The 12,254-nt window shown below is 34.8% G+C and overlaps 1 protein-coding gene across 1 annotated transcript in view; it reads left to right on the top strand.

Annotated features, from left to right (window-relative positions):
* Nucleotides 1–2,564: 2,564 nt before the first annotated feature.
* The window catches only part of LIPH (lipase H), a 32,883-nt gene continuing 23,193 nt past the window's right edge, over nucleotides 2,565–12,254 (top strand). The window contains exon 1 of the mRNA XM_039850776.1: nucleotides 2,565–2,747. Coding sequence (XP_039706710.1) covers nucleotides 2,666–2,747 — 82 coding nt within the window. The 5' untranslated portion in view covers nucleotides 2,565–2,665. The remainder of the gene's footprint in view (nucleotides 2,748–12,254) is intronic.

Below are 12,254 nucleotides of genomic sequence, written 5' to 3'. Positions count from 1 at the left end.
TCATTTGGAAGCTTGCCTACTTTCTACCCTGCTCTCTGTAGGGAATGATTTCTAGGTTTTTATTTTTTTAAGTCGGTAAATAATATAAGATTGGAAATGAGGAAAATTGTGATATTCTTGAGTTGTGATCATTTATCAGGGTCATAGTATTGAGAAAAATGACCATTATTCATTTGTGACTGTCTGATGAGAAATGAGGAAATGATTTTCCTCAAAAAAATACCTGTGACTAAATGTTAATGTTCAAATGGTTATGATTTGGCCCATCTTTTGGAATTTTTAAAAACTTATTTAGAAATACAGATTCACCTGAAGTTACAAAAATAGTACAGGGATACATGTGTATCCTTACTGCCCCCACCCCATGGTAACATCTTGTGTAACCAGAATGCACTATCAAAACCAGAAAATCGATTTGGTACACTCCACAAACCTTATTTAGATTTTACCTGTTTTACATGCACTCGTGTGTGTGTGTGTGTGTGTGTGTGTGTGTGTATGTATTGTGTGTTTATGTTTCTATGCAATCTTATCACATGAGTAGATTCCTGTAACCACCACCACAATCAAAGGACAGAACTAACCCACCTCTCGAAGATTCCTTGTGCTACTTCTTTATAGTCACATCCATTCTCCCATAAGTCCTCTCTTTCTCTCTCCTTCCCCCATTCTTTGGAATGTTTTGGGGTTTTTATATTTAATATTTCTCACTAACCCAAAAAAGAGGGAGTGAGTTCTCTCATTGATTCTTGTGCTGTTTTGAATGCTGGAAGTAGAAAGGAGCATACAGCTAGGAAGTTGGGGGACCTTATGTGCCCGCCAGTGGAACAATCATTAATAGTAACACAAAGATGTTAAAAGTAACACAAAGCCTACCCACGGAAATGATTTTTATTCCTATAATTGGCTAGTTTCTGGGAAAATGTATGTTGGCTGTCTAGATAAACACTTCGCATAGTACTAAAACTGATAAGAGCTCAACAAACATTTATCAGGCAAGTACACCGATCCAACAGGGAGCAATGTTTTCCATAACCAATTCTTAAGAGAATGTGAAACAATTCTTCATTTGTTCCAGAGGGCTGCTGTTTTCAAATTAGTAAAGCTTTTTGCAAATGGAAAAGTAAACAAGCTAGTAGGTCACCTAGCTGGTTTTCCTATTAACATCTCACTAATTTATTTCTCCAAGCAGGACACAAAACACGAAAAGAGATTAAAGTGCTGACTAAAGTCATTCCCCTGAAAGATCACCACTGTAAGGTGCCCTCCATTCTTAAAATCCCACAGAGACTCTCCACCTGATCCCCCCTCTCAGCACTGTGCAGCCCACCTTCTGAGGGAGGGGAAAGGTGCAGATTGTGTGACCAGTTAGGTGATAACAATGGTTACCGAGGCTGATGCACTTAACTTTGGTAGTAGGCACAGTACTAAGAACTTTAGCTATATCTCATTTAATCCACATAACAACTCTGCGAGATGTGTGGTTTTATTATCTCCATCTTGCAATTGAGAATGCTGACTTACAGAACTTAAATATTTTCCTTAAGACCACACAACTAGTGAGTGGAAGACTTGGGATTTGAATCCATGTCAGTGGACCTGTGCTAGGAAGTCTTGGCATTCATTAAGTGAGGTGTGACACAGAAACATATACACAATATTTTAAAGCTCCCCAGGTGTTTCTGATATACTGATTCCTTGGGAAGCATTGCTAGCATCAACTTCCTACAAGGAATTCCCTGTAAAAGGGGCTGCTGAGAACTGATAAACATACCAGAGATGCTCTTACTTCATAAATTCATACTCCAAATAGATAATCCTAAATGACTAAAGTGGCTTTTGCCTGATGCTTTGGATGAAAATATATTCTTAATTTGTTATGTCTTTATTTCTTATTTATTAATTTATTTTTAAGCTCATCAGACCACCAGAAGTCTAAGTAAGTGTTGTAAACACTTCTACCAGAAAAGGGATTAAATTGCCTTGTAGCTATGGAGCACGAGTTTAGTTACTTCCAACACCGAGGATGGATTCTGGCATAGTTCTCTATTTAAAGTCTTTGCTTTTACTTTTTCAAAAGAAAGAAAAGAAAGGGAAAAAAAAGAGCTAATAGGTAAGAAGAAATAAAAATAAGACATATAATATCATTAAAAAGGTTCCCTTGATCTGAAATATATTTTGGCAAATATGGGTATATGATTGGACTTAATGAAACATTCTTAATAAAACCTTAAGACTGCCCTGTAAGGAATGAGTATGTGAATTAACATAAAAATCAGTTTTATATACACAAGCCAACAGAATATTAACCGGATTTATTTCATTCACAAAACAGCAGGCAAAAATATCTCAGATCACACTTGATTTCAACACACCAAGCCAAACGACTAATAAACCGCCCACGAAGAATGAAGCTATTTTGAACTCGTCATTCTGCAAATACGTATTATAATATTAAGATATGCATAAACCTGTGTAAGATAGAATTGTACCTGACCTTTTATTGAAAAAAGGAGGAGTCAAATATCCTGAAAGGGTTGGGACTGTCAGCAGTCTCTCAGGAACTTCCTGTTGTCACCAGACCGCTGGATTAGTTATCTGAGCTCTCTCTGAGCAAAGCCCTCAGTGCAAACTCTAAGGCTCTGTGAAGGAAATCATTCTTCTTATGAATGTGACACACACTCTCTTCAGTTTCCATATGCTGAGGTTATACTTCTTCATCAGTTTGATGTGCTTGGTGAGATCAGGTAGGTCATTTATTGAATGGTTTTCGTAATTACTTTAAAAGTTTTTAGAATTATTGTCATTTTGCATTTTATCATCCTAGTTCCTTAATGAACTTTTTAAAGTTTCGTCCAATCATTTTTTAAAAAGAAGATACAGACTAAATGAACTTTCTAATTCTGAAAAAAAAATTATTTTTCTCAGTAATGAAAAACTCTTATTCCTTTGACTTAATTTGTTATTCCGAGGTACAAAAATTGAATATGCTGGAAAATCTAGAATAGAGTACTTTTACTATGGCTCTCCACCTCTATGAAATAAGATTATTTATTTTCTGAAAATGAAAACTTTTATTTTATTATAATATTTAATATATATGGACGGTAGATTTTTATAGCTTTCATGCATTGAGAGCTTATAAATTATTCCTAGAGAAAAAAATGTGGTTTTTGTATGTGTAAACCCTTTAGAATGGTGCCTGGCATATTGATAGCTTAAAAATTATTAATCATAATAAAGAAATAAAAATTAAAACAGTAACAAAAATAAAGTGAAAGGCTTTGAAAAAACCTCAACACCTCTCAGTCTTTTTAGAAATCCAGTTCTTTTTCACATAGCTTATGGTAATGAAGATTGGTATCATTTTTTGAAAGTAAATGTGTTATAAATTAGGAGCCATAAAAATCTTCATGCCCTTCAAAATAGTAAAATCATTTTTTCTTTTAAAAGGAAGAGAAAAAAAACATATACGAATATAGTTCTGTTATTTATAATAACTTGAAACTAGCTACAGCAGAAGTGTTCTTACATACAAGAATAAAGTATAGTATATCAACTTTTTAAAAAATATAGCCTTTAAAATAATTCTGAAGCTGTGCAGAAGTGTACAAACATGTTTATAAAATAACACAAAGTAGAAAAAACAGAACTCAAATCTGTAGATAAACTAAAATTACAACTATGTTAAAATCATGTATGTATGCCTGTAAATAAAGTTTAGAAGGAAAATGGAAAAACTAAAATAGTTATATTGGGATTTGAGGCTTATAAATACATTTTTCTTTATTTGTGCTTTTAAAGTTGATTTAATAGTAAGTTAAAATTTTACAAGTGATGATATTTTTAACTGAGAAGTCAACATTTAAAATGTGTGTTTATTATCATTTTTTAATTTTAAAAATGAACATAAATTTAGAGATAACTTAAGAGGAGAGAGTGCTAACCCTAACACAAAAACCTGATGATTTGTGGTTACTTGCTTTCAGTCTCCCATTACATATCTTTATTTACAAAGCTGGAACTTAATTTTTTTGTGACCTTTTTACTTAATGTTACCTCATTAGTAAAATCCTGTTTTAAATGATCTTCAAAAACTCACTACTGCGTGATAGAATCTAAGCAGAGACACACCACAATAAACTTATGTAGCTAGAAGGAAAAGACAATTATAGCTGTAAGCTAAACATAGACTTCTCTGTATCTGCAAAACCATGAACTTGGAACTTCCATGGGGGAGGGTGTTGAATGATATACATCTGATAGCAAAAATCATCTATCACAGATACTTTGACTTTTTGCTTTTGCCTTCTTTGACTTATAATCCAAAAATTAGCAAGCATTAGGATATGATTCAGAAATCCCAAGGATACAAGTTATTCACTTTTAGAGATTTTGGTTTCATTGTTCTAACCTTTGTGAAATCATGATAGGAGTGTTTGTTATAATCTTACCAGTGGATACAGTAAACTCTAGAGTGCACCAGAATCAGGTGGGAAATTTGTTAAAGATGCAGAGACTCTCTCTTCAGAGGTCCAGACTCAGGGGTTTTGGGCTAAGATTTTGGAATCTGCATTTTTAACAAAACCTCAAGGTTTTTCAGCTTCAGATGGTCCAAGGAAAACAGGCTGATAAATATTGTTCTGAATTAAGGCTGTTGTCATAAGGTTTTTTTAAAGTTACTCTGTCAACATTTTGGCCTATAGAAACTTGTGAAAAACTAAGTAGATATTTTCCTAGAGAAAATACTTAGTGCCAAAAACAGAGAGAATTGTTTCCTAAGATATTGGAAATCCTCTCCAGATGATTTATACTCTGTGTGTGTTTGTGTGCGTGACTCATCCTTCTCTAACACAGAGGCAAAGGTAAGTGAGGAGGTGGAGTATGAATGTGCATATTTTGCACATGATTAAGAGATAAGAGTGAAGAAATCTGGCATCTGATTTGTTTTCTAAGTTGTATCCGAAAGAAATACAAGCCAGTGGTTAAAAACAGAGAGATCCTTCCATCCAACAGGGCATTTTGCCCACATGCTTTTTGCCTGTCTCTTCCAGGAGTGGATGGAGGGAGTTGGCGGGGCATGGAGGGGACTGAGATATTCCACCCGTTTTGGTTCTAGCCAGCTATGAACGCTTTACAATCTAGCTCAGGACAGGTTTTTAATGCCAAATTCAGGTGGTCCTCTGCATAAAAATATACACCGAGTTACTTTTCAAATTTAAAAAATTAAGTAGAATTTTATGGCAGGGACATATCACGTCCCGCTTCTACTCTTAAAAATAGGAGTCCAATTCATTTTCTAATTTCTTTAAGTCAGATTTTCTGATCTAAAGAGATTTTTATTTCTGGGACTTTTGGAATACCTTCCAAACAGTGTTTTCAGGCAAGCATAAGAGTGTGCTCAAGTGCAGGTTACTGGAAATGTCCTGGCTTCATCAATTAACATGTGGTGGGCTGTGTCCCAGACACTGACTAGCATTCATTGCCCAGCATGCAGAACACTTGACAATGCATCTCTTAATCCTGGTCTGAATCTCAGTGAATATTTTCAGGCAGCATTGAGTCAGTATACCTGACTGTGGACCTCTGTTCTAAAGAAATTATTACCACACATGTGTGTCATGTTTGGGGGTGGGGGAAAATGATAGCTTGAGCACACCTTGGAACCCAAAACTTGACATAAAAGAAGTGCGAGTCAGGGTCATGCCTGTTTTACTTCCTGTCTGGATATTGTGCATCAAGATTAAATTGGGTGGAACTTCACTGCTGTCACTTGGGTTTGGAGGTTAGTGGACTAAATGTCACCCCAACCATGGGAATGAGAGAAACTGATATTTTGAATTTTAATAACCTGACTCAGTCATATTGAGCTGTTTAATGGGAACCTACCCTTGACTTATGGAGTCTCAGAGAATCTCAGAACTTTCTGTCCTCTTACTCATACTCACAATTGCTTTTATCAATAGGTTATCTCTTTCTTTCTTTTTCTTAGAATTTTTATAAGAGTTTATTTGAGCCAACTTGATGATATGTGCTGGGGAGTAAGATCTCACATGCTCCATCAGTGGGTTATTTCTGTCCACAGCTCCATCATCTTTTATTTTTACCGACACCCTCTTAGATGTGAATGAGGAGTTTCCTCTTTTTGTAGAAGTTTTCCTTCCAATCAGAAATGTGAGAAATGCTATCAGTTTCTCCGAAAGCAGGCAGAAACTAAAAAGCCAGAACTGAGCATGGCACTGAGACAGCATGGGCAGCTTCATTTAATTTCAGGCCAATGTCTCTTGCTAAAACAAAGCAAAAGGATCCCTTGGATGTTTCATCAGAAAGGGAGCGGGGTTGTCAGTGCTTAGTCTTGTCTCAGGGACTATCCAACTGGGACTCATCTGAAATAAGTCAATCTAGGGAAACATCTAAAATAAGTCAATCTCAGTTGTATTCTAGAGAAATATAGCCTGTGGTTAAAAGCAGGCTATATGTTCTTTCAATCAAGAAGGCACTGTGTCTCTCTGCCCCTCCCTGCCCACTCCCCGCCCCCTCTCCGCCAATAACAGACTGACCAAGTTGGGGACTTTATTCAGCCTTCAGTGGTAGAAAATAGAGGTCTATCAACTTTAGTCTCCAAGGGGAAAGAAAACAAATTGGAAAACTAGGAGCCTGTTTTGATTTGGATAAAAAAAGTAAAACTTCTGCTCAGTCACCTCTAAAAGACTTTTCTTCTTTTTACACTGGTCTTTCCATGAAAGGGTAAACTTATAGAAATTTTTTTTTTTTTAAGTTTTATTGTGATATAATTCACATGCCATGCAATTCACTAATTAAAGCATACAATTCAGTAGTTTTCAGTATATTCACAGATATGGTGCTATTATCACCAGTTAATTTTAGAACATTTTTATGACCTCATTAAGGAACCTAGTACCCTTTAGCTATCACACCACAATCTCCCTATCTCTCCTATACTCCAGCCCTGTGCAACTGCTAATTTGCTTTCTTTCTCTACAGATTTAACTATTCTAGACACTTCATATAATTAGATTACATAATATGTATTTTTTTGTGTGTGTGTGTGGTTGGCCTCTAACTTATCAAAATGTTTTCAAGATTTATTTTTATTGTAGCATGTGGAACCATATTTGTTAGCCAAAAGGTATTTGTTCAGTTAGCCAAAAAAAAGAAACCCTGCTTGAAATAAAGGTGACAAAACACCTATCTGATCAACTGCCTAATTACAAGATTAAGTATGGTTGTTTTCAGGTCTTTTAATTGAAATTTTAATTTAATTTTCAGGTTTTTTAATCTTGCTACATTTATTATTTTAGATTTGGGTTGTCTTTGGTTATAAGACTGCCCTGGAAATTTGTCTGAATAAATGCCTCTTGTCCTTTTAAATCAACTGGCCTGCATATCTTAGAATTTTGTGCACAAAAAGAATGCTAGAGATTAGCTAAGTCTCTAAGGAATGAGGAACCAAGTTCTCATTTTAATATGAGAAAAATGATGGCCCAAATAGTTTATTTGTTTTACCTTTTTAATGACAAAGCCAGAACCAAATTCAGTTCTCTGGTCAGAGTGAAGCACTGCCACTTGTATACTGGCAAATAAAGTTTTTCTTTTCCAAAATCCTTCCAAAATAATGGAAGAAAAGGAATTAATACTTACTGAGCACTTGCTTTATAGAAAATCCCATGCTAAGTGATTTACTTACATTATTTCATTTAGTCTTCATAACAACCCTGTGAGATGAGTCCTAGTAACCCAACTTATTATTAACATCATCAGCAATTACTAATTTTTTAATATTTACTACATCTCAGATAATGCTTTAATTTAGGCACTTCATAGACATTATCTCCATTCTCACAACAATCCTGACAGGAGGGCTGGGATTAGGGTGAGGCAAGTGAGGCGCTCACCAGGTACAAAATTTAAGCGGGGAAGAGACACCAAAACTCAGTAATCAAGATAAATTATATTTATGATTTTTAACACAATAAAAATATGTTATTTTTCATGCTATTTTAATGCAATATTTAAATCATATCTTAATATCATTTGATATTTTAATATAAATGATAATATGTATATCATTAATAAGGCATATGAGAATGCATTATTCTATTAATGCATCATAAATTATGTGCATAGATAATATTCTAATGCAATATTTTTAAAAGATGAAAATGCAAATAAGTCCATGATGAACAAAATATCAACTTTTTAAGTAAATATAGACTATTGTTCGTTTTACAACTCTGTTATTGTACTATAAGAAAAGTCATTTCCAATCAGCCAGCCTCCTGGGCCCATGCCACCTTCATTTCCTTGCTGGACAGTTTATGGGAGTTGACTGTGGTGTGTGAACAGACTGAATGATGAAAAGGATTATATATATATAGTCATGTTTTCTGATTGTAGAGCTTTCACGAAATTTTCACACTTGATTGAAAATATGGGATATTTTGATAAGTGTATATATACATAATGGTTTTTCTTTTGCCCTAGGCTCAATATAGCTCTGTAAGCCCTGCCTAACAGATTGGCACTATGATCATTTTATACACGTGAAGCTGGGGCCCAGAGAGATTAGGTATTTACTTACTAGAGGTCACATAGCTAGCAGGCAGTGGAGTTGGACCTCAGACCTAGACCTAACTCAACAACCTGTGCTCTTTTCAAAATCGTGTTATACTTTTGTTTAGGACATTAGACCGTTTTTCTGTAAAGAGCCAGATAGTGGATATTTTTAGCTTTGTGGGCCATTGGTCACTCAGCTCTGCCTTATAGCAGAAAAGCAGCCATGGATAATACATAAATAGGCATGGCTGGATTTGGTCCATGGGTGACCATGTGTTAGATTATAACAAAACATCTCAGGCATAAATATGTTGTCTGTGAAGATGTCATAGCCAGATTTTCCTGACATCTTACTTGGATAAGTTTCTTTTAACATAACAGAGGGAAGGCAATAAATGATAATCAGGCCTGTTCTACACGGAAGTCTGAATTCCTCCTTGGATGGGAGACATCCCATTGTAATTTTCCACTTGTCAACAGGAAATGACATTTCAGAGTAACTGAATTTTAAAATAATCTGAAAAGAAAAGGCTAAGTTTCTCCTGTTTCACATAAACTCTAATAAGAGGTTAAGTTGTAGAAACCAGTTTAACATGTTCTGTGGTTACTTGGTTTGGCTCTTTAATGCTACCTAGGAACAAAGTTGACTTTGTAACAAAACAAAATGAAAAAAATAACTAAAAGGAAGTTTGCTTTCTGAAGGCATACAAATAATTAATCATTTTAGAAATATTACCATAAAGTAGAACTTAAAAAACTATATGAGGGTGAAGCAATTTAACAAATTTGCTGTTCACAAATATTTAGTGTTTGCATTCCCTCCAAATTGTCTGAGAATTTAGGATCCAACAACAAAACTAGTTCCTATGTGAACTATGCACTAGGACCACACATTGGACAAAAAAATTAACACAGTACCTGTAATGTGACCCCAAATAAGATAAATTTAATGTTTCCTTTTTATTTTAAAATGTTATTAATTCTGAGAAGAAAAGGTTAAATTTTAGGCAATTTTAAACTAAGAACATCAGAAATGGAATACATGACTCCTTTTTTTGTTTGTGTATTATTTTCCAGGCCTTGTCATCTGCAGATATATTTTTACATAGTTTGTCATAATGCATGTGCCATTTCATATTCCATTTATTTTATAAATATTACATCATATACTCTTCGTAGTATTCAGATGGATCATTTCAAGTGGCTGAGTAATGTATCAACAGGTTGATGTTCATTTATTTAGGAAATATTTATTGATGCCAACTCTGAGCCAGGCTCTTTTCTTGGCACTGGGAATACAACAATGGATAAACAGACAAATAGTTCAGTTATCTTGGAGTTTCTACACTAGTGGGAGAAGTTATTTCAGAATAAAGAAAGAATGTTTCAGGTATGTGATATGAAAAAAACAAGTAACATTTAAAGAGAAAAGTTCTCTGAAGTGGAATTCAATGCAAGAAAAAAAGAATAACATCTATAAATCTTAGAGGAAAGGAACATTGTTCAAAGTTAGGTCATCGTTTAGGCCAAGGATTTCATTTACAGATATGAGTAAACTTAAGAAATATATGATTCATTATTAGCCCTTCTTGAAAAGACAGCAAGATCCTGCACCCAGGGGTGAATGGAGAAGTCCAGGAAAGGGACTCACTGTAAGCAGTGATTGTGTACATTGTAGAACTAAATCGTATAACTGGGGGGAATATGGATACAGCAGATAACTTTCGTATACAGCCCAGTCTCATTGTTTATGGTAGTTATGTTCTGTAAAGTCACTGTAAACACTAGATTAACAAATACTGAACCATCGCTCCTAGGGAAACTATGGGGTTAGGTTCTTGAGAGACTCTGGTTATAATTTTGTTGACTGATCAATACATAATCTTATGTTATGTTTAAAGATACCTTATTTAATATATATCATTGATTCATTAACACTGAACTCATGGCCAACAGCACTATAACTCATGTCTGAACAAAGCTTCTCTAACTTATGTATTTTCTCTGTAATGTATATCTAAGAGAGGTATAGCTAAGATGTTCCTAAACTTCTTGAGTTTAGGAACACCAGGCAGTAAAGACTACACTTGGGGGCCATTTTAAACAGCGAAATCACCAAGAAAAAGTACAGGAAGCTAAAAGCGAGGCAGTAAATAGTAAGAAAAACATTTGTCGTGAGAGCTAAAACGAGAAGGCAGAGCATTGTGGCGATTGACCTCAGTTGAGTGTGGGCATGTGGAGCAACTCAAATTTTTGTTTTTGTCATGCTGCGCATGTCTGTGAATGGCCACAAAAACATGTCATTTTAGGGATTATAAATCTTGAGTAGGTGAATGCACAAATATGAAATCCACAAATAATAAAGATTGACTGCATTTTGACCATGGGAACAAAAAGTGTATGTTTGTGTGAGTGTGTGTATATGTCTGAAGGAGAGAAGTGCCTTAATTTTCTCATCTTAGCATGGAATGATAGTACAGATACAGTGAATAGAACAGAAATTTTCTGTGATTGATATACTAACACAGGGGCTTAAATATTTATTTTCAAACTAAAAAAGGAATCACCAGATGAACTAAAAATAATTTTACAATTAATAAAAGTCAGAAGGTGGAATTCAGGTGAGTAGGGAGAAGTATTGAGTGTGCTAATGCTCTAATCATGTATAACAGAGGATCGTTAGATACTGTCTCAAGTTACTGAAGTAAGAATTAGAGCAGAGCAAGGAAAGAAAACTGTTCTGACAGAGCTTAGCAGCAGGACACATGGCAGAAGTCAGCAGTATGCTCCATAACAGTCTGAGATACAGTTTCCTGAAGACCAAAATCCTTGCAAGGGGTTTACATTGGTGGATAATTGAGTCCGTACACCTAAGTCTGGAGCAGTTCTGCATGTAATCTGCTTGTGGCCTGCAGTCCACACATTTACATACCATGAAACTGAGATTTTAGTATTTCATATAAAGTTATAAGGACAATGGCCAGAAAAATTAGAGCAGGTTATAAACCTCCCAGTATGAGAAAGAATACATAAAAGAAAACAACAAAGAGAGAGGGCAATCCATATAGGAAAAAGTAAGAAAGCACTAAAATGAGAAAATAACAGCATTGCAGTATTAAATCCAGTTGCATCAGTTTCGGTTCTCTAGAAAGCAGACACCAAGTTGGAATTAGATGCAGGAGATCGATTGAAGGACATGTATGAGAGGGATAAAGGAGATAGGGTAAAGTCCAGCTAGGTGCTATATATAAGACCCCTTAAAACAAATGGATTCAAAGGGTTAAAAAAGATAAAACTTGCTAGGCAAATGCTAACAAAAAGAAAGCCAAGTTGTGATTATAATGTCATTTGGTAGAATTCAAGGCAAATAAAGCGCATAATGAAAAAGGATATAATTCCTGAAACATTAAGTCTTGGTAATAAAAGTAAAAATCTGTGAAACTAAAACTTAGTAGCTTGGGAAACTTGAATTTGCCTCTCAGTATATTGTTGTTATACTTCGCAAAAGAGATGTCCCATTGTTGGTATTTAGATACATTATTTCCAGATGATTAGAGAACGAGATTCCTGATTCCCACACCAGGCCAAACTCTCTATTTAAATTCTCATTTTACACCATATCTCTGTTACATGGCATACATCACAGGTTGTAGTTTTATACTTATGTATGTGTTTTG

This window comes from Pteropus medius, unplaced genomic scaffold, assembly GCF_902729225.1.
Source record: "Pteropus medius unplaced genomic scaffold, Ma_sr-lr_union100, whole genome shotgun sequence".
In the NCBI taxonomy this organism is placed as follows: Eukaryota; Metazoa; Chordata; class Mammalia; order Chiroptera; family Pteropodidae; genus Pteropus; species Pteropus medius.
Note: the sequence above shows the minus strand (reverse complement) of the source record. Positions and strands in the feature narration are given on the sequence as shown.